The following is a 24,311-nucleotide window of genomic DNA, read 5'->3' as shown; positions in this document are numbered from 1 at the left end:
AACAATGTAACATATTCACCTGCTTCTAGGTGCTATGAAAATAGATGGGCATTACTAAGGAATGGATGCCTAAACGTTCTTTATTATATAAAGGTATATTATTATTATTATTATATTATTACTACAGTGCTTTTTAATGTTGTTTGTCTTTTGATGCACTTGTGTTAAAATATCATTTTTAGTCAGATGATGAACTATTTTGTGAGAGCATGCAGAAATGTTTGTATGGCAATACTTTTGACATGCCCTATATTAGTTTCTAAATTAAAATTGCTTTTATGTGCTATTAATTGGCTACAGCTTCTTAGATCCATTTTTGTGTTTCACTGTCTGGCTCACATGTCTGCCCTTTGAGGTAATCCAGATAAGACGCACAAACCATGAGTACTGTACTACCTTTACTTTAAGGTTATAGTAACAGAATCTTGCAAGTCTGAAAGAACTTAGAGTATTTTCTCCTTTCCCTTTCCTTTCCAGAGAACTAGGAAAGGCCCCCTCTTTGACACTCTCCATTCCCGGGTCATGTCTTGTCAGACCATTGTCTAGGCTGTGGTCTTCATCCTGATTCCAAAGGTTATTTTCATAACCCATCACATACACACACCCATCCCCACTGTCCCTTTCTGGGCAGAAGGAATGATTGTAAGGACCAAAATAAAGAATAGCTATTAAGCTGTGTATATAACAGTATTTCTAAAATGATATAGGTATTCATTCACAATGTTAACAGGGATTGGCTGACATATCCACTGTATCTTTCTGCAACTGTCTTTATTTTCTCACATTGTCTGGTCATCAGTTTCTGTCCTTTACTGTTTCAATATCAACTTTTAAGTCTGAAACAAATTTATAGATTTAGAAGGATATAAAATAGACATTTTGTTCATTATTGTTCTAAAAATCAACAATATTAGAATTAGAGTTAAAATTCTTCATTGGCCAAGTGTGATTGGACACACAAGGAATTTGTCTCTGGTGCATAAGCTTTCAGTGTACATACAAGCAACAAGTGATAAATCATGATCATAATCATAAAATACAACACAGAGTGATAGTCATAGGCCACTAAATAAGCAACCAACATAAATCATACTAGGATACTAAATAAAACAATTAATATAAATTGTAAGATACAACCAACACAATTCTTCCACATAGACTAGTGTCTAAACTTCTGGACCTTAGACTTTCTTATTCAATCTGCCTTTGGATTATGGATTTCCTGTCTGGCCGCTCACAGAGGGTCAGATTAGGCAATCATACCTCTTCATCCCTTATTCTTAGCACTGGTACACCACAGGGTTGCGTGTTGAGTCCCTTACTCTATACTCTTTATGTGCATAACTGCATTCCCACTCATGCTAGTAATACTATTACTAAATTTGCAGATGATAGAATAGTGGTGGGACTCATCTTTGGGGGGGGAGATGAGTCTGCCTACTGAGATGAGGTGGACTGGTTGCTTTTGTGGTGTGGAGACAATATACTATCTGAGACTTCTCAGAAAACAATAACTGAATGAAAAACTGCTGGTGACCTTCTGCTGCACCATAGAGAGTATCTTAACTATATTAACTTAATGCACCTGTGTATGTTTTGCCAATTGCACAGTGGCAGATAGGACAGCACTCCAGAGGGTTAACGTCATTGCCCAGAAAATCATTGGTTCCCCTCTCCCCTCTTTGGAAGAGCTTTATAGCTCCCGCTGCCTTAAGAAAGTTCAAAACATTGTCAAAGATCCATCTCATCCTGGACACCCTTTTTTTGAACTATTACCGTCTGGCAGACGGTACAGAATACGGAAAACAAGAACAAATAGGCTGAAAAACAGCTTCTATCCCAGAGCAGTAGCTCTGTTGAATTCCACTGTGTTCAGTGTTGGTGCAGTGTTGGGGATGTGTGTGTGTTTCAGTTCAGTGTATAGAATGTGAAGGATGTGTGTTTGTGTTTGTTTTCATGCTCCTGATGTGCACTGAAGATATTGTTTGATTTCGTTGTACAAGGTGCAGTGACAATAAAGTAAACTAAACAAAATTATAATCATAAGAAGATAAGGAAATAGGTAATAGGTAAGATGAGAAGGATAATAGTAATACAGCCCGATGAGGTAGTTCGACAGTGTTGTGGGAGTTTGTTGTTTAGCCGAATGATGGCATGGGGGAAAAACTATCCTTGTGTCTAGTTATTTTGGCTTGCAATGCCCTATAGCAGCGATGGCGAACCTTTTAGAGGCCGTGTGCCCAAACTGGAGCCCAAAAGCCAGTTATTTATCGCAAAGTGCCAACACAGCAATTTAATCTGAATGCTGAGATTTTCATTTAGAAAAAAAAGTCATACATTAACATTTTTGTCTTAAAAGAGAAACACAATAACAGAACTTTCAATGATACAAACAATTTTTGATATTTATAATTTCTGGCCCACCTTAATCATAATTTCATTTAATTATGTTTTTACATTTCTGAACTGTCCATTATCCTCAAAGAGGAAATCTTGCTGATGTCAGCTCTGTTTCCAAATACATCTGGGCAACATTAATAGAGGATTTGAACCTCAAAATCAAACACAACATTTCCATTTATCTTTCTAGCAAGTGTATGGCCCACTTCATTTATTCTTAGACAGTAGAAAAATTCCTGGTTGCGATGCTCCATCTACAAAATAGAAGTAATTGTGGATTGTCAAAAAGTCTGTTGCATAACACAATCAGACATATATTTTCAGATCCTTTTACACTTGGGCTAACATCCCTATCAATTTAGCCACTTGATTGAGAATTTATGGACTTAGAATGATTTATAGCAATTAAAATCTAGTGTGTTTATTCACCCTTTTGGCAAAAAGAGCGCTAGAATCATTAGAATATATCTTGGGGGAAGGTGAGGGAATTTTTCTATCCTCATTTCCAGCTTGTTTTATATTATATTAAAACAACATTCAACAATTATTTTAAATTCTACAAATTAAACAGAGTCATTGATGATAACTGAAAGAATCCATTCATCCTCATTTTTTTCAGAGAGTAAATTATGATTCTAATATACCGTATATACTCGAGTATAAGCCGAGTTTTTCAGCACATTTTTTGTGCTGAAAAAAACCCCATCGGCTTATACTCGAGTCAGATTCCCTCTGGAAAAAAAATATGGTGTGGAGCTCCGGAGCTGGGCAGCCACTTCCCTGCTTCTGTGTTTCCTTTGCAACTTGTAAGCATGGGGGTAATCGGAAGCAGAAAAGTTCTTGCATGAGGATGTATTGTTTTTTCTTTATTTAACTGTTTTTTTGGGGGGGGGAGAAGTCCCACCGTCATGTGAGAATGCTCAGACACGAAATCTATCCGCCTGAAAATAAGTGTGTGTGTGTGGGGGGGGATTTTAACAGAGGGAAGACATAGGGAGAAGGCAAAGGCAATGGAAGATCCTTCAGGGGAAACTGAGGGGGAGACTCACCCTTGGTCCAGATGAGCCCCCTTCCCCGCCCCTAAGGAAGCAGAGGCAGCCAGCAAGGGCAGGCAAGCCCCGCTTCGCGGACTCCGTCCATCCTCGCTCCCACCCACCCACCCAAAGCCACGAAGTCCCCCAATCGCGCAGCCCAGAATCGCCCTCCCCTCAGGGGGCAGCAATGACGCCCGGTGTTTCCTGAAACAAGAAGCTCTGCCGTGCAATGAAAGCGCCCTGGCTCTAGGCTCAGAAAACAACGCGAGCCAAGGTGGCTTCGTTTCCTCAGCCCTAGCTGCTTTCAGTCCGCTCGGGAGGAGGAGGGGGAGGAGGAGGTTTGTACAACATGCTGGGCACATAGAAGGCCCTATTAGGCAGGTTGGAAATGGCCTTGACTTGGTCGGCCAGACTGCATCTTGTTATGACTGAGGAGTAAATTCCTTGGTGCAGCTGCGAGGCATGATTTTCCATCCCCATAGAAGACAATATTATAAACTCTGTGTAAATGTATGATTAGACATATTTTAATAGCCAGTTATAGTTTACAATTAACTATTACATATGTTGAATTTTAATAAAGACATAATACTTCTCTAGGCACAGCAGGCATTCTTACTAATGATAATGCAATGGCGGTATATGAAGCTAAAGTGTATTTTGGAAATAAAGCAAAAATCATCATTTTAAAAAAGCACACATGCTCATTGAAAAGGTATGTCTCAGAAAACCAGAAGTTACCAGGTATTGATATTGCTTGCCTGTACTTCATAATACATGCACTTTTCTTTACTGTCTTCTTTAATAAGTCATCATTACAACTTATGCTAGAATTAATATCTTCAACAAGTAGGGTGCTTTTATTTTATAGCCAATCTGAGACTGCATAGCTGGAATCTGCAGGTTTTAGAAAAGAAGTGGAAATCTTTAAATGGCTTACATCTGTATGAAGGTAGGAGTAACTAAGCCACTTAGCAATAAAATTTTATCATTCCAATTCATTTTATAAAAATGTAATATCTACATAAGAAATTTGAAAAAAACTGTTGCAGTTATATTACTTTTCTTTATTTGAGTGCTTAACATATTACTACTACTGATGCTATATATTTTTTTCTTTTTTTCCTTTTTCATGTTCATTTTCTTGGTATAAAAATGTCCTTTTATCAGTTTTGTATTGATAGGTTACAAGTATAGCGAAATACTTTCTTATTAATATATGCAGTTCTACAGATGACACAAAATATTTATCTCATCTGCTCACAGTTGGGGAATGTAATGTACTACCTCTAAGGTTCTTTCTATACTACCACACTAAATTAAGGATGTGTTGATTCTACATGCATTTTACTTTAAATTTCTGTGAACTTCAAGCCAAAAGTGGACTTAATATTTTCATTTAGTGTTAGGTGACCAAATCTAATAACGGATTAAATGAACTCAGCCCTTGATAGGTAAATATGTAAGAGTTCACATGGGTGTATATTCTATTCTTAGTTAGCAGCTGCTAAAATTCTCATGAAAGGACTACCTTTGCTTATGTTTAGCATTGAGTTCTCCAGTGTTTTAATAAACACGGTGTTCTTGTGTGCATATATAAGGATAGAAATTGATAGGACATTCACTTTTCAGTTCAAGTATAATAAAAAAAACTTCAATGAAATGATTTTTAAAAATATCATGTGTGTCAAAGTGAAGATATACTTTTTGTATGAGCAACTGTTGGTGGAATAATCCCTGTTTTATTCAAAAGTTAGTCTTTAATTAGCCATTTCTACCTTGTCTTGAATTGAAGACCTAATAATCATGAGCACATATAGAACTTAATATGATATTGTCTGTGAGTACAATTTTCTTAGATCTTAAATCTGATTTATAGAAAATGAATAACAGAAGTATTTGTCTTGGAGTCATATCCTGAAAATCCTTGTTTAATGGTTTCCAAATGTAAGTTTGATAGATTGTAGTGGAATTTATTCCAGACTTGTTTATTGGATTTCTCTGTTTATTTTTTAGGCAAAAATGGCACAGGTTAAGCAAGTGGGTCTATTAGCAGCTGGCTGTCAACCATGGAATAAAGATGTATGTGCTGCTAGTGGGGATAGATTTGCCTATTGTGCAACTCTGGCTATTTATATATATCAGGTGAAAAATATTTTAGATTTTCTTTCTTTTCCTTTTCCTGCGGGTATATGAATATTTACTATACTGTTCTATAATTTTATATTTTTTTAAAAAATAACTTACTTTTTAAAATTATAAAATATCCTTGATCATTTTAGACATTTTTTCAATCCAAATTATTTCTGTAGAAAATATAATAATAAACAGTACCAATTTAAAATGCATCATATTTTAGTAAGGCCTCCTGAACCATGGTTCTGCAGAATGAATGAAAAACCTAAAATAGGGGAACTAAAGGGTGAACTGAATAGGTGAACTAAATCCCTTCTATTTCTGTAATCTATATGGCTCAGGACCACACTTTGAGTCTCTGAACAGATATTCCAGAAGTTGCAGAGAAAATAGAGAAAGTATTAAAAAGTGCCAATGTAAGTTATCAAATGCTTTCTCCGCATCTAAAAACATGAGTGCAAATTGTTTCTCTGGATGAGCTTCATAATATTCTAAGACGTCAATAACGGTTCTTAAATTGTTTTTAATTTGGCAGAATGGAAGGAAACCATTTTGGTCTTCATGAATGTATAAATTTAAAACTTGTTTTACTCTATTCGCTATAATTGAGGTAAATAATTTATAATCGGCGTTTAAAAGTGAGATTGGCCTATAATTGTTGATATATCTGGCATCTACATCCTCCTTCGGAATTAACGCAATCAACGCCCCCCTTCATGAGTCTGGCATTTTGGCTGCCAAAAGTACTTCGTTAAACACTTCCAGCATCAGTGGCCCTACTAAATCTATTGTGGCTTTATACAATTCTACTGGAATCCCATCTGGACCAGGGGATTTATTATTACTTTGATTTTCCATTGCAGATTTTAACTCAGACCATGTAATATCCTTATTTAGTAATTCTTTGTCTCCTTCCCCTATTGTTTTATCATTCGTATTCTCCAGATAAGTTCTTATTTTGTCTTCATTGATTTCTTCTTTTTTATATAATCTTTGAAAATAGTTTAATATAATATCTTTTTTCTTCTCAATCTCATGTTGTGGGATGCCTTTCTCGTCTATTAGTTGGTGTATCAGTCTCTTTTCTTTTTCTTTTTTAAGTTTATAAGATAGCCATCTTCCTGGTTTATTGGCGTGTTCAAAATAATTTTGTTTGGACCTTCTCAAGCTAACTTCTATTTTATCTTGTTCAATTAAATTCAGCTTATGTTTGGCTAATATTAACTGGTTTTGTAGTCCTTGGATCTTAGGGGTTTTTTGTAATTGTATTTCTAAGTCTTGGATTTGTTGTTGTAATACGTTTTGTCGTGCATAAATTCTCTTGTTTCTCATAGCATTATAGGAAATTGTTGTGCCTCTTATAATTGCTTTCATAGTATCCCAAATGTTCTGTTTTGAAGTTGTTTCATTATTATTATCTTTTAGAAAATAGTTTAGCTCCTCTTTCAGCTTATTAATATACCCTTCTTCATTTACAATTTGGGTGTTTAGTGTCCATCTTTTTTTTATTCGTCTCCTATCTCTCCAAATTAGCTGTATTGGGTTATGGTCAGCCCATTCATTCGGTAGGATTTTAATTTCTTTTATTTCATTAGCCAAATCCAAATCCATCCAAGCCATATCTATTTTAGTCCAAGTCTTATGTGGATTAGACAATTTGCACTCATGTTTTTAGATGCGGAGAAAGCATTTGACAACTTACATTGGCACTTTTTAATACAAAAAATCTATAACATGAGTCTGGGCACTAAATTCGAGAACATTATCACAACAATTTACAATACCCAACAAGCCAATATACTAATTAATGGCGAACAAACAGGCCCATTAAGCATTGAAAAGGGCGTTAGACAGGGTTGCCCTCTCTCACCCCTCTTATTTATATTTGCTTTAGAATTACTGTTAACGCGGATAAGACAAAACTTTGAAATCCAAGGAGTTAGGGTCAAAGCAGAGGAATATAAACTACAGGCGTTTGCAGATGATATGGATTTTTTCCTAGAGGAACCCATGGAAAAAGGACATAACCTAATAAAAGAACTAGAACAATTTGGTTCAGTAGCAGGATTAAAGATTAACAGAAATAAGATGAAATTACTGACTAAAAATCTAACAGAGAATCAGAAGAAAGAATTAGAAAAAACCATGGGGATACAGGCAACAAAAAAGGTCAAATATTTAGGCATATGGTTAACACCACATAGTAAATCGCTCAAAGAGAATAATTATGATAAACTGTTACAGCAAATTAAGAAAGATCTAGAATCTTGGAATAAGTTGCAGCTTTCTCTACTGGGCAGGATTGCCATGATCAAAATGAACATCTTACCAAAACTCCTTTACTTATTCCAGACAATCCCAATAAAATTACCCAAAAAATTTTTTGAAGATATAAATAAGGTAATTCTTAAATTTATTTGGCAAGGGAAAAAAGCTAGAATCAATATTAAGGCTTTACAAGATGCAAAAAGTAGAGGTGGGCTAGCGCTCCCAAACTGGGAATTATATTACTGGGCAGCCAACTTATTATGGTTAAAAGACTGGGTCAATTTACTGAATAAAAGAACTTTAGTCTTGGAAGGGCACGACCTTCAGAGAGGATGGCACGCATTTCTATGGGATGTGGGGAAAACTAAACAGTCGTATTTTCCTAGACATCTTATTAGAGATTCACTATTAACTAATTGGAAAAAAATATGCAAAAAACATTATTTAAAAATTCCGATTTGGCTTTCAACAATGGAGGCAATGGTTCATCCCAACAATTTGGATATAACAAAAACGACTAAATATAAAGATTTATTAGACCCTTTAGGAAAATTAAGAACTCGACAGGACTTACAGGAACAGGGATTTAAAATTGACCAGTGGTTATGTATACAAATCCATAGCAGATACAAACAAGATATCAAAGAGTTTGGAATCTATAGCAAATTACAATATTTAGATAAAATCTTATTAGGATCAAATAAAAAGAATATCTCCAAATTTTATAAATATTTATTGGAGGTAGAATTAGAGCAAGAGATAGTGAAAGGGAACATGATAATGTGGAGTAGGAATATTGGAAGAAGCACAGAATGGGAAAAGATCTGGAATAGAAACATTAAGATTACGAAATCCGCGGCGTACAAAGAAAATATGTATAAAATGTTATATAGATGGCACTTACCCCCTTCGAGGTTAGCGAAAATGAACCCAAACTCTAGTCCAAAATGTTGGAAATGTAAAAACATAGAAGGAACCTACTTTCATATGTGGTGGTCCTGTAAGGAAGCCCAGAAATACTGGCAAAAAATTAGAAAATGGTTGGAGGAGATAACCAAAGAACAAATCGAATACAAACCAGAGTTCTTCCTACTAGGGATCTCTGATAAACATTTACCTAAAAAGATGAAATATATAACAATTCATATTCTAACTGCGGCCAGATTAGCATTTGCCCAGTGCTGGAAATCATCCTATATACCTACAGAACAATTGGTCATCCAGAAAATATGTGACTGTGCGGAAATGGACAATTTAACCATAGCATTTAAAAATAAAGAGTCTTCAGCATTTTATGATAATTGGAATGCGTGGTATAATTGGTTATCTCAGAGATAAACTGTTCAATGAACAATGGGTAATTTAAGCATAGATAGTGATAAGATGTGTATATTTAAAGTAAGGTAGGAGAATTGGATCTTGCAGACTGTCAAAAAGGATATCTGTCTGTTTTTAAATGTATTTTCTTTTTTCTTCCGTTTCTTTGTTTTCTTCTTTCTTTTATACCTCTTTTTCTCCTTTTTCGGTTCGCAAGACCGAGCGTTTTTTCCCCCCCTTTTTTTCCTTTTTCTTCTTCTCCCCCTGTTGTATATGTAATGTTGATATGTTTTTAATTGTAAATTCAATAAAATTTATTCAAAAAAAAAAGAAGAAAGAAAATAGAGAAAGGAATATTTCCCCAGCAAAATAGATACTATACTATTTAATTTTAATATAGCAAGATAAATATTTGATTTAGAAGAATTTAATCATTCTTTTTTGGATTTTTAAAATTTTAGTTGGATCATCGATATAATGAATTCAAGTTATGGGCAATTATGTCTGAACACAAGAAGACCATCACAGCTATTTCTTGGTGTCCCCATAACCAGGATCTGTTTGCAAGTGCAAGTGCAGAAAACCTAGTAATAATTTGGAATGTAATTGAGCAAAAAATTGCTGCAAAATTACACAATACAAAAGGTATGATATAAATCAGATGTTAACATTTATTTGCAACAGAAGCATTCATGTGCATAAACCATGGTTTTAATGTAAGATTATTTTTCTGATTTAAATAAATTTGATTCAGAAAATAAAATAAAAAAAGAAAAGAGAGAGATTAACTATTTTTTTCCCCAGTGTGTCACTGAGCAGGAGATACAGATGGCAGTTAGAACTTAAGTAATTTATCTCTTAGGAAAAGTGAGCTTGATCAGTTTGCATATGTAAAAAATACATTCTATAAACAGACTGCATCTTTTGCATGCAACTTCCATTCAAAATATTATATTCAAGAAACATATCAATGTCCTGATATGTATTGTATGATAAAAACAAGAGTCTCTCTTTTCCCCTTGTGCTGATAGTTACGTTTATTTTTGCTAAGATAATGCCAGATAAAACAATTACGATTGTTTTCCATTATATGGTACAATATAATGTTTTATTTTATTACTCTGCTCTAGAAACATTTAACTATAATTGATTCCTGATTCTGAACTTTTCAATATATTTTCTTATAATATGATTTGGCAGTAAAGTATAGATCTTTATTCTGCCAGTCTACTCACAGCATCTATTTTGCAGCCAACTCCTATAGATTTGTTACTTTAAGTTTAACAGTCATGGAAACTTCTTTTTTTAATCTCTTTTTTGTGTTTTGCTTGGAAATCTCAAGCTATATCTCAGAATTTATAGCAAAACAGAAATAATTGTGATTTATTTGAAATCATAGACCTAATTTTCTTTGAGTTTTATTTAATGGCGTGTTTAGACATTATGTCTAAAAGATTGTTTTCTATCTTTAATTTTCTATGAAAGAAGTTACAAACTCTCTTTACCAGTGTGAGAAAGAGGGTGCTTAGTTCTGGGGAAAAGGTACATTAAGTTGCACTATTAGTTAAATTCAGTGGAGATTTAGAAGTGTATTTTTTCATTTATTGGATATCTTTTTATATTTCAGGTATTCCCGCGTCTCTTAGTTGGTGCTGGAATGTAGGTGATGCTGTTGCATTTGCCTCCCATAGAGGTCCATTGTATATTTGGACATTTTCAGGGCCAGAGTGTGGTGTAACGGTACATAATGAAGCTCACAGTTTTATGTCAGATATTTGTCTGTTTAGATGGCATCCCAAGAAAAAGGGAAAAGTAGTGTTTGGTCATACTGATGGAAGTCTTTCTCTGTTTCAGCCAGGTAAGAAATTTATGCCAGAGCAAGAGTCAATGCATCTTCTGATTAAAACAAAGAAAGCTATTATTATGAGAGAATTTATTAAATGGTTTTCTTTTTTCAGATGTTATTCCCTTCACTCAAAATCTCAATGACATGCATCCTTGTAGCCATTTTAGATTCAGAGGTCACCAGATTTCAATAGTCTAATAGATTTCACAAAATATAGAATGCCAGTACCATATATATTTGCTGTCAACATTATATATGTACAAATAAAAATGTAATTAATTGGCTGTTGGTATTGACTGTGATGTTGCGTAGTGTTGGAGAAGTCTTGAGAGTCCCTTGCACTGCAAAGAGATTGAATTGGTCAATCCTAAAGGAAATCAACCCTGACTGGAAGAACAGATACTGAAGCTGAAGCTCAAATACTTTGGCCACCAATGAAAAGAGAGAACTCTTTGGAAAAGACCCTGATGTTGGAAAAGGCAAATGGAGAAGGGGATGGCAAAGATAGAGATGCTTAGATAGTGTCATCAACACAGTGGTCATGATTTTCGGCAGGCTCAGGGAGACAGTGGAGGATGGAGATGGTTGGTGTTCTATGGTCTATGGCAGTGGTCCCCAACCTTTTTGTACCAGGGACCAGTTTCACACAGAAACACTTTTTCAAGGACCTGGGGGGGGAGGAGACACTTTTTCAAGGAGGGGGGAAGGGGGAGGAGTCCAAGTTTGGTGGTTTGCTTGCAGATGTTTCATTACCTGACTAGATAACATCTGATGTTGTTACCTAGTCGGGTAATAAAACATCTGCCAGCAAACCACCAAGTTCAGGGAGGCTCAGGACAAGTCCCTGCAGGATGCCTGAGAAGCCCCGCCTCTCAGCCCTGCCTCCCTCAGCCTCATCCCTCAGGTGTCTGCCTCCCTCCCTCCCTCCCTCAGCCTTATCCCTCAGGTGTTTGCCTCGTTCCTCTCTCAGTCGCTCTCGCTCCTCCACCAGCCCAGGAAGAAACTGCTTCAAAGAAGCCGGCAGGGTGGCTTTTCCTGTCGGCGCAGCTCCTCCAAAACGGCCGTTCACCCCCACCCCGCCGCCCGCGGTTCAATCCAGTACTCCGTTCTGCCTGCCTGCCTGCCTTCGTTTCTGGTTGTTTCGGAGCAGCTTCGGCTGAGTAAAAGAGAACGGGTGCTTCGGAGGAGCTGCGCCGACAGGAAAAGCCGCCCTGCCGGCTTCTTTGAAGCAGTTTCTTCCTGGGCTGGTGGAAGAGCGAGAGAGCGACTGAGAGAGGAATGAGGCGGGAGGAAACTGAAGCCGCTGAGCCGGAGAGCAGGACAGGCTTTGGTTGCTTCCTCCCTCCCCTTCTTTCATATGTGTCCTTGATCCCTGATCCTAGCAGCATTCACCGAAGGCGAAGAAAGCTGCCATTTTTATTTTATTTTTATTTTCTTTGCGGCCCGGTACCAAATGATCCACGGACCGGTACCGGTCCGCGGCCCGGTGGTTGGGGACCCCTGGTCTATGGGGTTGTAAAGAGTTAGACATAACTTAGTGACTGAACAGCAGCAACAATTGACAGTGAAGCAAGACAGCTACTTTGGTATAGTGATTAAGGCATCAGATTAGTAACGGAGACCATGAACACTAATCCTGCCTTAAGCACAAAGCCAGCTGGTTGCCTTGGGCCAGTGATTCTCTCTCAGCCATAAGAAAGAAGGCAATAATCAACAATATCTGAAATTCTTGCCAAGAAAACTACAGTGTCTACTCCAGAAAGTTGTTAGCAGCCAACATGGACTGAAGGGGACACATGCATAAACATATAAAACCCACTTGACAAGAAAATTAAATTCACCTTATACGATATTTTTCCTATTATGCATTAGAATGATTTAAAATAGTGCATATGTTAACCTATATTCCATAACTTAATTTTAACTATTTTCTCAGGCAACATTTTTTCTTTACTATGCCAATATCCTTCAGTACTCTGAAATTGAGGAATGCTTACTAAAATCATCTGAATCTATTCATTCTCATTCAGTACAAAATGGATGCTTTTCTGTATTTGAATTTTTACATATAATCTTTTTATAACATAATTTTGATTTCTTGTATTTTATTTATTTAAAACATTTATTTAGCCATCCATCTTATAAACAACTTTGGTTGCTTCCCAATCTAAATGTACAAAATGCCGTAAAACCATATCAAAACTATAAAACATATTAAAATATTAAAATAGAGATGTGTGATCACATTTTTCTTTATTATTAAAGATAAACTGTCTTTAGATACAAACATATGGGAGGGAATAACTAGATTTGATAGGAAAAGTCACATATCCAAGGAGCCCTGTGTATTGAAATCATGTTATATTAAAAATAGACTTATAGTAGATAGAAATGTAAATCTTTTTGATACTACTATTTCAAGATTCAATTTCTAAATTGCTGTAATCAAAATTTGTAGGCAATGAAGCATCTGTTTAACAAAGATTTAACAGAGTAACAGAATTGGAAGGGACCTTGGAGGTCATCTAATCCAACCCCCCCACCCAAGCAGGAGACCCTACACCCATGATGGCGAACTTATAGCACGTGTGCCAGAGGTGGCACTCAGAGCCATTTGTGCAGGCACGTGAACTTCAGGCAAACTTGCCTGAGCGCGCCTCCCGGCTGATTTTTGACCAGTTTGAGGCCTTTTGGGGCCTGCCAGAAGCTTGAGGGAAGCTTCTTCAGGCTTGGCAGGCCAAAAAATAGGCCCGTTTTGTCACTTCCGGTATTTCCGCAAATACAGGAAGTGACGAAACAGTCCTATTTTTCAGCCTGCAAAGCCTACAGAGGCTTCCCTCAAGCCTCTGGCAGGCTGAAAAAGACCTCAAACCGGCCGAAAATCAGCTGGGAGACGCAGTGCAGGTAAGGGGGCAGTGGGGGGGGGAATTATGCGAGCATGTGCAGGGGTGGGAGGGCGCGTGCATTGCCTTCTAGGTGCTGCCATGCGAGCGCAAGCACACATGCAATTTTTGGCACAGGAGCCTAAAAAGATTAGTCACCACCTCGCTACATCATTTCAGATAAATGAGAACTTCCAGTGTTGGAGCATTTACAACTTCTGGAGGCAAATTGTTTCACTGGTTAATTGTTCTTAGTCAGGAAATTTCTTCTTAGTTCTAAGTTGCTTCTTTCCTTGATTAGTTCCCACCCGTCGCTTGTGAAAAGGGATCTCAGCAGCGGTCATAAGTATGAACCAGTTGCCAAGCATGATAAGCATGATAGTCCCTTGAACAGGAGAGGATTGTACATAACTGCTTCTTCCATTAATATTTGTGTCTATATTGTATTGGGGATAGGAATTCCCCACATGTAGCAGGAAGAATACATTGCAAATATATAGTAAAATGAATAAATAGATAGAAAAAAATCATTCAAATCTAGCACGTTGCTACAGAATGGCATGTGTTAATGTGTATCTATTTTAAACTAAGTAAGAGATTAGTTAAAAATAAAGTGAATGCCTTTCTTATCATGAACCCAATGTGATCCAGGACACTCTGACTGTTCTAAATATGACTTTTGTAGCTGCTAAATGCTGATCACGCAACCATGGAGATGCTTGCAATGGCCATGTGAAGAATGGTCATTAATCACTTTTTTTCAATGCCACTGTAACTATTGTAAATCATCAAGAACCTGTACTAAGCGTTTTATATTTTCAGTACAGAAGTTCATTATATTTACTTGGCTGTTACTCTGTCAGGACATGATTTGAAGGAGAAACTAATTCAGTGTATAATGAAAATTAGTTTACATATTTACATTTCAAATGTATGCAGGTATAATAACCATTTGAACATAGTGATTCTGTATAGAGAATTTTTCTCTGTAAATGGATAAGTTGCATATTTTTATTTTTCAAGGTTGTAAGCATCAGAAACATGTTCTGAGGCCAGAATCACTCGAAGGGACAGATGAGGAAGATCCAATTACTGCTCTGGAATGGGACCCTCTGTCAACAGATTATCTTCTTGTTGCAAATTTGCATAACGGAATCCGTCTTGTTGATTCAGAATCTTTCTCCTGTATCACAGCCTTTAAACTTCCTAGTGCAGCAGCGTCCGTGCAATGCTTAGCTTGGGTTCCTAGTGCACCTGGAATGTTTATCACTGGAGGTAAAAAATTTTTTTTCATTTATATTATAGTAGCATAGTATGCAGGGCACACAACAGACTTGTTTAGGTCAGTAGGTTAAGTTTGTACCAAATTACCAAACTAATTACATAATTAGTTATATAAAGGCAAGGATAAAACTAATATTTTAAAATGGTAATGATAATTTTCTGACATCATTATCACTTCCTTCAGAAAGAAAGTTTTGCTCTCATTGCCTTTTTAGCTTATCTTTAATCTGATTCTAGAAAACAATCTGATGGGTTCAGAAAGTTGGGTAAGAAATGGGCAGTAAGTGGACAATATATACATTGGGAGATTAGTTTCATTAGCTGGATAATATTAAATGACACTGAGAGCAGAATGTCCCTACCATATTTCAGTCCTATTTCTGAAGTCATGTTTAATGCTAATTAAAAATCCAATTACATTTTGACTTTTGTTTTTAATTATTGTATTATTTGATTAAAAATTAAGTTAATCTTTTTTTTAATATAGATTCTCAGGTTGGTGTGTTGCGTGTCTGGAATGTATCACGAACAGCACCAATAGATAATTTTAACTTGAAGAAAACAGGTTTCCATGGCTTACATGTGCTTAATTCTCCTCCAAAGAAGAATAGTAAGTATACATATTTGTTTTAGTTTTGGACATGTTCATATAAAGCTGTGTGTCAAATCAATGAACCTAACATTTGGCTCTTAACTGGTTCTGTATGGCAACAAAATATGGGCCAAAAATTTGTGATAGTTCTTTTGAAACAGCCAGGACTTGCACATAAAGCAGTTCCTCGAGTCATTTAATAAAGGCATTATTTTTTAAAAAAAGTTTTATTAATTTTCTACTATTACATTTAATTAGTACTTAATAAACATGATGTTGTCTAGGTTATTTTGTTTCTTAACAATACAAATTATAATTTCTAATCTTTACCCCTTTTTTCCAGCTATTGATAAAATAAATTCCATGTTTGATATTATTCTGTATCTTCTTTCTGTTTAAGCTTCACTGTCCATTTCTGCACAGTCCAATATCTTCTTAATTATCTCTTCATCTAATGGTATTCATTTTTCCAATGCTGTTTATCAAATTTTTCTGGTACTATACCTAATTTAAAAAGTTCAGGTTTAAAATCTCCATGTTTTCCTGACATCTTTTGTAGCCACATGTCTATTTGTGCTCAAATATTTTTTGCTTTAGCACAAGTCCACCACAGATGGTGCCAGGCTTTTGGTTACATTTCAAACATTTATATTTATATTTTGAACATTTTGGCTACCTAGCAGGTGGTAATTGCCATCTATAAAACATTTTATATGTTTCCTTGTAAGAAGTTGCCATTGTTAATTTATAATTTCTTTCCCATATATTTTGCCATTCCTCTAATTCTATATTATATCCAAAGTTTTTGCCCACTCTATCAGTGTTTCTTTTACTTGTTCATCTTCCATTTTCAAATTTAATAGAAAGTTATATAATTTCTTAATTTTTCATTGTAGTTTCATTTGAATCTTTGCACGAGCATCATTTAAACCTATTGTTCTCTTAAACTAAATTAACTAGGAAAGGACTTCACAGTATCAACAAAAATTACTATAAGAAACTCCTAAATATACTTGCAGAAATTGTATTCCCTGCCACCCAAACTGATAAAATCCCCAGGCACATTTCTTGCTGTATTGTGCTGCTACTTCAATTTATTGTGAAGTAAACTTGAAACATACTAATGAGTTTCCCTCTCCTAATTATTCCCAATGGCTAGATATTGCATCATTCTTCATATTGATTTACATTTTTGGTGTTGCTTTGTCAACTACTTTTTCATCAACATTCTTTAATAATCTTTGTTTTGATGCATATCTGACACAATAACATGAGAATAGTGGAAAGATCATTGAGTTCTTGCATTATTGCCAGTCACCCTGTGCCAAAAATAATCTTGCTAAAAGAATTTTTGGTAACATAATAACATGATTTAAAAAAACCTATGATTTCCTTATCAGAATAGCATTAGTTACCTCATAGTTCTGTCCTCTATGCATTAAAGTGGTTCAGTTTTTAATAATGTGTAGGACTTTCTCTCTTGCTAGTGTTGTTTACCAGTATTTCAAATTATCTTTCTGAAAATATCAACAGATGTTTGTTGTACGTTTTCTGAAAAAGAGACATTTGCTTGACTCCGGAATTTGTATGATTTTTAAATTTCTATGTTATTTAATAATCCAATTTCTTATGTCACAAATCCTAGCAGGTTTTCTCCTTCTGGTGTATCTATGTTATTTGTTACTTATCCTAAACGTTTGTAATTATATATTCTTTGCATCATTTCTCCATAAGTATCTGTTCTTGTTAATTTTCTTCATTTGTGCAGGACTTCCTATTGTTTTTAAAGAAATATTTTTAAAGTAGTTTTTTTTGAGATCCCGTCATTAACCAAAAAGTAGTTACGGTTCCTGCACTGAAAAATCTTTTCTGGTTTGAGTTTAGCTTCTATTGCTCCTTCTATTGCTGCAGTTTTAAGTACAGTGGCACTTCAGTGGCACCTCAGTGCTTCAAAATTAGTTGAATTTGGTACTCGACACATTTTGAAGCAATAATCTTGTCTTGGTACTCATCTTTCTGCTGATACTCAATGTTCAAAATAGAACTTTCTGATGTCAGCCACCTTACGATTCACTACTCCATCTGGCCTAAATAAAGGTCATATAGTTTTCTCAATAATCGTTTTTAATACTTGTGACTTCTGGAATAAATCCCAGACACCACTGTAATCTGTTTTGGAAAGATTTGGCTCTCTTGATTTACCCTTTTAAAAAACCTTTCCATTTTTAAAAGAATCACCCTAACACCAAATGTGACTAGGCTATGTTTCTTTGAGTTTCCCATTTGCATTTAATTCAAATTGGTGATTTTGTGGTAATAGTGACTAATCAATTAAACAATACTCCCATCTTCCACAAAGTGTTTTTTATCAGTTGTGCTCCTCTGCTTGGATTATTTATTTATTTATTTATTTGATCTCTATGGTCCCTTCTCAACATGTGTCTCTGGGTGGCATGGTGAAGTATTTCAGTGCATAAGAATAATCAAAATCACTCAGTATTATACTTAGTTATTTGGAAATAATTCTCTGTTTCAGAGCTCCCTTTGTACGTGGAGTGAAAACAATTTGCATGCTTTCTTAAAGTCATAATTTTATATTTAATAGTTGTATTACCCTATATGAAGGGACTCTTGGAAATGAAGGCTTATTGCAGAAGATATTTCTTCTGCTTCCTTCCAGTAATGCTTCAAAGTATTTTCCTTCAGAGTGATGCCATAGTCCTCTGCTTACTCTCTATTCCATTTACGGGGTTATCAACCTGGTTAAAATGGAAAAAAGACCCTGCACCTATAGGAAAAACACTGGGAAGGAAAAATAGTTTTAAATTATAATTAATAAGTGTTTAAATGCCAAGTAGGTATAGTTCTGGGTATCAATAGTTACACAAATTTTGATCTCTTTGATAGCTGTTCTTAAATGGCTATTATTTTCTCAATATGCTGGGACTTATTTTTTGTGTCTCAGATTTAACAGTTCTCTACAACTATAATAATGTTTTGTGTAAATCTTGTAATAGATTATTCAAGAATATTTTTTTATTTATAGTTAGCAGCAGATTTAATGGAGAAGGAAGGAAAATCTATGCTAATAATATTTTACCTTTTCATTCAGCCTTTTTTTCACAGGCTCCTACAAAAAACCATCATACGTCATCTACAAGTGAAGCTGTTCCATCTCCTAGTCTAACACAGAATCAAGCATTTTCACTTCCTCCTGGACATGCTGTCTGCTGTTTTATGGATGGTGGAGTGGGGCTTTATAACATGGGAGCTAAGAAATGGGAATTTCTTAGAGATTTGGTATGTTTGCTCTCTTACCTAAACAACAGATTTAGATCAGTTCAACTGTATTTTATGTAGTAATGTAATCTTATTCTAGAAATTATTATCAGAACAGTACGTGCAATATAAGTTGTACTTATATATAGATGCCAGTCCTCATCTGTTGCTTTTATCATCAAAGTTCCATTACCATGTTTGCATCTTCTACTGTCATGGCTATGGGAATAATTCATAGGCAGTTCTTGGTAGTTCCCTGCTATAGCCATTACATGTTTCCATAATGGCCATCCTTGAAGATATGGATTATCTAATAGAAAATATTTTTATATATGTGAAACACTAACAAAATAATCTACAAGAATATTGAAAGATCCTATGTGGTTGGTGTGATGAATACATAATACTGTGAAACTTTCACAAAGCACATTTAGTGGATTTCAATAGTCCAAATTTCTATCTGGACATCCCCCTAAAATAAAACAATGATTATTGAATCTGCGGTAGTCTCAAAATAACACTGTGTCAATTTTATTTTAAATGTAAATTAAATTAATCTGTCATTTATGTAATTATAGACATTTCTGAAATATTTCCATATTCAGTGGATTCCTCATTCTGAAGGAATGGCCACAACATCATATTATTTGGATCTGGAAAAGTACTTCATTTGTGCATACGTACAATTGTATCTGTGTGGAATAATCTGGATGAAGGGCATCTTAGAAATATGAGAATCAATAAATAGATTTTTGCTTTGAGGTGCATTTATGTTAAAAGATAAAACTAGGAGAAAAGAAAACATGTACTATGATATAAAGTATACAACAAGTATTCTTAGGAATTCATTTCTGTTCTAGGGTCATGTTGAAACCATCTTTGACTGTAAATTCAAACCTGATAACCCTGACCTTTTAGCTACAGCATCATTTGATGGAACAATAAAAGTATGGGATATAACTACTTTAACAGCTATCTGTACCTCTCCTGGCAATGAGGGAGTCATATATTCACTTTCATGGGCTCCAGGTAGGAATATTGAACCTTAAAATTTTTGATACACAGTTGAAAAGAAAATTTTCAGTGGTTGTGGGAGGTTTTTTTTAAAGTGGGATAGCTGTGTTAATATTTTGCAGAAATATAGTGTTTGTGCAGAGCACTAATTGCTAACTTTGCAATGTTACCAATAATCCCCAACATTAGACCTTCAAGAGGTTCCCTTGAGATATTGGTTCATTTTGTGAAAAAATTGCATGTTGTGGGAAGTATATTCCAATCTTTTAAGTTCCTTTTTGCTAAAGTTCACAATTGAGTTCAGAATATTAATAAATACAGCCAGTTTAACTCTTCAGTCATTGCTTTCTAATAAGTGAATAAAATTATAATGACCTGTACATAGCAATGCTTTTGACAGAGTATGTTGCAAAAAGGAGAAATCACAATAATTATATTAACAAATTTAATTCATAGAAAATGAAGAACTCAATTTAGTATAGTATAGTATTTTTAGTGTTCTTGATTTTTAATGAAAGAATTTACCATTAACTATGTTTGCAATGTATTGTGGGCATTAATAATAGCTCTTATGGATTACATGGGTAATCACAAAATATGGGGTGTGGTAAATTATTCGACTTGATTGCAAAAGAATACCAGTTTCATAAAATGTTAATAGATATATATCTTGCTTAAGAATACAAGTTATTGTTCTGAGTAAATCTTGAAAGGCAAAACAATACTTTTTCCCTTTCCTACTTACTAGATGGATTTTTGATCTTATTTATTTTAATAACGTGAAATTTGCATTTGAAACAGAACATAGTACAACTTCCTAAATCCTGTATCAGTATAAAGAGAAATTGAAGATTAATGTACCATCAAGTCAGTGACCACATGGATAGATTTTCTACAGAAGGAGCTGTCCTGTCAGAACTTCTAATGGTTATCCATCACTTCTGTAACTGAGCACAACTTGCTAACAAGCAATTAGAGGAAGCTTTTGTCAGGTAGAAGTTTATGAATGAGTTTGTAGGGTTAGAAGTGTTCTTTAAAACTGGACTTTCAATTCAAGAAGATCTACTTTTCACAGTGTTACTGACTAAGATACTGAAATAGGAAAGGAAGATAAATACAGTAAATCTTCTGTATTTTTATTACTTTATTCTATAAAGGAGACTTGAATTGTATAGCTGGTGCAACTTCAAGAAATGGTGGTTTCATCTGGGATGTATCACGAGGCAAAATGATAACTCGCTTCAATGAGGTAAGTTCTTTATTTTGCTTGTTTTTACTAATGTTTATTCAAAAACAGTTATGTCAATTTATACACTGTACTAGCAATCTATTAACTAAGTGTGAATGAATGAAAGTTCATTCACACTTAGTTAATAGATTGCTAGTACACAGTTAATAGATTGCTAGTACACACTTTTGGGGTATTTCTCCCCCAAAGCCTGAATATTCTACTGTGTTTTTTATGAAAGGAGACAGATATTTCCTGTAAAATGAAATGGAACTAAAATAGCTTGTAGAGGGGTTTAGGATAACTCAGCGTGGCCATTTCAGCGCAGTTTTGAGTATCACTATGTTTTGCTTGAATATTAAAATATTCTGAGGCTTTACCCATTACTTATATTGGTACTTTTAAGATTTTTTTAAGGATCTGTGGTGGTGCAGTGGTTAGAATGCAGTACTGCAGGCTACTTCTGCAGACTGCCAGCTGCCTGCAGTTTGACAGTTCAAGTCTCAATGTCTCAAGGTTGACTCAGCATTCCATTTTTCTGAGGTCAATAAAATGGAGACCCAGATTTTGGGGGCCAATATGCTGACTCTGTAAACTGCTTAGAGAGGGCTGTAAAGCACTGTGAAATGGTATATAAGTCTAATTGCTATTGCTAGCGCTATTGGACTAATCTAATTATTTACTGGTATTCAGAAAGGTTTTTTGTAGGGAGTTAAGTCTATTTTATTTTGGCACATCTTTCGGGCTAGTTAAAAGATTCCATAAAAGCTACACTGGATATTAATTCCTACTCTATTTTATTTTTAGATTGCTGAGTGTGAATGGAATGAGTTTTGATTGGCAGTTTTTCCAAAGGCTCCCTGGCAGGCTAATATAAGGGTTGCTTATTAACATAATTGTTCAAGTGAAATTAAAAGGATTCCACATGGTATTAATGGTATTTTTTTCTGTGTAAAACTGCTGTCTGGTCTGATTAACAAATTGCTACAGTATTTAGACAATGCTGAGAAGTAACTTGTAGTTCAAAGAGGGCAACTCTTTGAATAGTTCGTAGTTCAAAGAAACCTTCTGAAAGCAAAGGTTTCCTGACTCTTTCCGGCTACTGAACAAATAACTAGGGAGTGCAGTTTGTCAAAGAAATTCAACTGACAAGAAAGAGGACAAAAAAAATAGTGTAATTCACAAGAGGGTGAAAAAGCAATTGATTAATTGCTACTGCTGGCTGCTTCCTAACTACTACTGGTTGCTCATTATATGTGATAGGAGCATTGTTTGCTGTGGGTTAGTTCAGTAACTTCAGGATGCATATACAGGTAGTCTTTGACTTACAACTACAATTTGGATCAGACCTTTTATTGTGGTCATTAAGTGAGTCACATCTGATTTTACAACCTTTCTTTACTGTGGTTGTTAAGTGAATCACATAGTCATAAACTGAATCTGGCTTCCCCATTGACTTTGCTTATAACAAACCCCCTGAGAGGGCTGCAAATGGTGATGACATGACTCGGGATGCTGCAACCCGTCAGAAGTACATGCCAGGTGTCAAGTGCCTGAATTTTGATCATGTGACTGGGGACACTGCAACAGTTGTGTCAGACTGGTCATAAGTAAGTCACTTTTCTCAGTGCCGTTGGAACTTCAAATGGTTGTTAAAACAAATAGTTGTAAGTTGAGGACTATCTGTAAGGCAGCTAGTGAGCTCATTAAGTGAACAAAGAGGAGTTTAACAGGGCTTCTCCATTCTCTCCCCCCAAAAACATGGTGGTGGCCAGATAAAACTTAATTTCTATTCTGAAAGAATAAGTAAAGAAATCAGAAGCAAAACTGTCCATAATGCCAGCATCTTAGGGAAGGTAGGGTATTCTTAAATGAAACAGGGAATATTTATAGAGAGACAATATTCCAAGAAGTGTCACTAGCGATAGAAGAAAGTCAAGTAGGAGGAATTTAAAAAGATAGTGTGTAGTCTAAGTCTTATCAAAAAAAATTTAATTCTTTAACCACATTAAAAAAAATGGGGGGAGTTGTTTCTGGGTGAAAAGAATGAGATGAGCATAATGGTCCAATCTAGAGCAAGTCAGTAGAAGTATATAGAAAGGTAGAGAACAAATAATATATGTAGAGTAGTGCTAGAGATTCTTATACTAAATTATAAATAATGATCCTGCTTGTTGCCCCTTCTCTCCAAACCAGCCACTATAGAACTTTCAAGAAAGTCAGCACATTATGGGATGCTTCAGTTACCTTAGTTAGCTCAACCAAGTTTTCAATTTGCCCCAAATTCCCCAGGGACTTTGCTGATTATTTCATTTTTAAAGCAAGTCAAAGAGATAATTATGATGGATTTTATCTTAATCAGCAGAGAAATAAACTAACATCATAGCATGGAAAATTTGAGGTGGCAATATCATCTTGGGATTCAGGCTACTATGGCTTGTGAAAGAGCATAATATACTTGTACATGTGCACTAGATTTCAGGGCAGTCAATTTCAACAAATTTAGAGAAATGTTAGGCAGACTCAGTTGGACTGATTCTCATATCAAAGGGACAACAGAAGACTGGGAACTTCCATTTCTTCTATATATTCATTTTAATTCAATGTAAAGTTACCATCTATATATCCACAATAGTTTCCCAATATATCACTCATTTCTCATTGGAATAATTTGCAATTATACTTCCAGAATCTATCCAAGAAGATTTTTAACATGTGTATGTGTCTAATTAAGAAGACATATAACATCCTTTATCTTATGTCAGAGTAAAACATCAGCATACGTTATAAAGTTTTAAATGTGTGCCATTAGTTGCTGCTTGTATCTCCAAGCGTCTTCAAAAAGCATTAAATATTAAAATTTATATTTAGAATTTTTGAAATTATAGACAAAAAGTAGGTATTTACTGTATGTTGCTTATATGCTTACACATATTCACTTTATATTTTGTTACTAGAATAAAAAACTTCCATAAGAAGTTGCCTCAGTTCAAGCTATCTGAACATCCATATCAGTATGAATTGCAGAATT

General features: G+C 35.1%; 1 protein-coding gene across 18 annotated transcripts in view; it reads left to right on the top strand.

Annotated features, from left to right (window-relative positions):
- The window catches only part of WDR17 (WD repeat domain 17), a 66,700-nt gene that overhangs the window by 6,808 nt on the left and 35,581 nt on the right, over positions 1 to 24,311 (top strand). For 4 of the 18 annotated variants that reach the window (XM_087936392.1, XM_087936390.1, XM_087936391.1 and 1 more), the window contains exons 2-9: positions 5,451 to 5,579; positions 9,617 to 9,800; positions 10,783 to 11,013; positions 14,907 to 15,158; positions 15,655 to 15,777; positions 18,872 to 19,059; positions 19,899 to 20,067; positions 21,210 to 21,301. In XM_087936392.1, coding sequence (XP_087792518.1) covers positions 5,457 to 5,579; positions 9,617 to 9,800; positions 10,783 to 11,013; positions 14,907 to 15,158; positions 15,655 to 15,777; positions 18,872 to 19,059; positions 19,899 to 20,067; positions 21,210 to 21,301 — 1,362 coding nt within the window. In that variant the 5' untranslated portion in view covers positions 5,451 to 5,456. Of the gene's footprint in view, positions 1 to 556; positions 574 to 626; positions 643 to 3,778; positions 4,150 to 4,237; positions 4,387 to 4,843; positions 4,889 to 5,450; positions 5,580 to 9,616; positions 9,801 to 10,782; positions 11,014 to 14,906; positions 15,159 to 15,654; positions 15,778 to 18,871; positions 19,060 to 19,898; positions 20,068 to 21,209; positions 21,302 to 24,311 lie in introns of those variants that run through there. The other 14 variants (XM_087936397.1, XM_087936398.1, XM_087936396.1 and 11 more) reach the window with 9 other exon arrangements.

This window comes from Pseudonaja textilis, chromosome 6 (genome assembly GCF_049901715.1).
Source record: "Pseudonaja textilis isolate UNSWEBS1 chromosome 6, rPseTex1.2, whole genome shotgun sequence".
In the NCBI taxonomy this organism is placed as follows: Eukaryota; Metazoa; Chordata; class Lepidosauria; order Squamata; family Elapidae; genus Pseudonaja; species Pseudonaja textilis.
The sequence above is the reverse complement of the archived record's forward strand: the minus strand, read 5'-3'. Positions and strand labels throughout refer to the sequence as shown.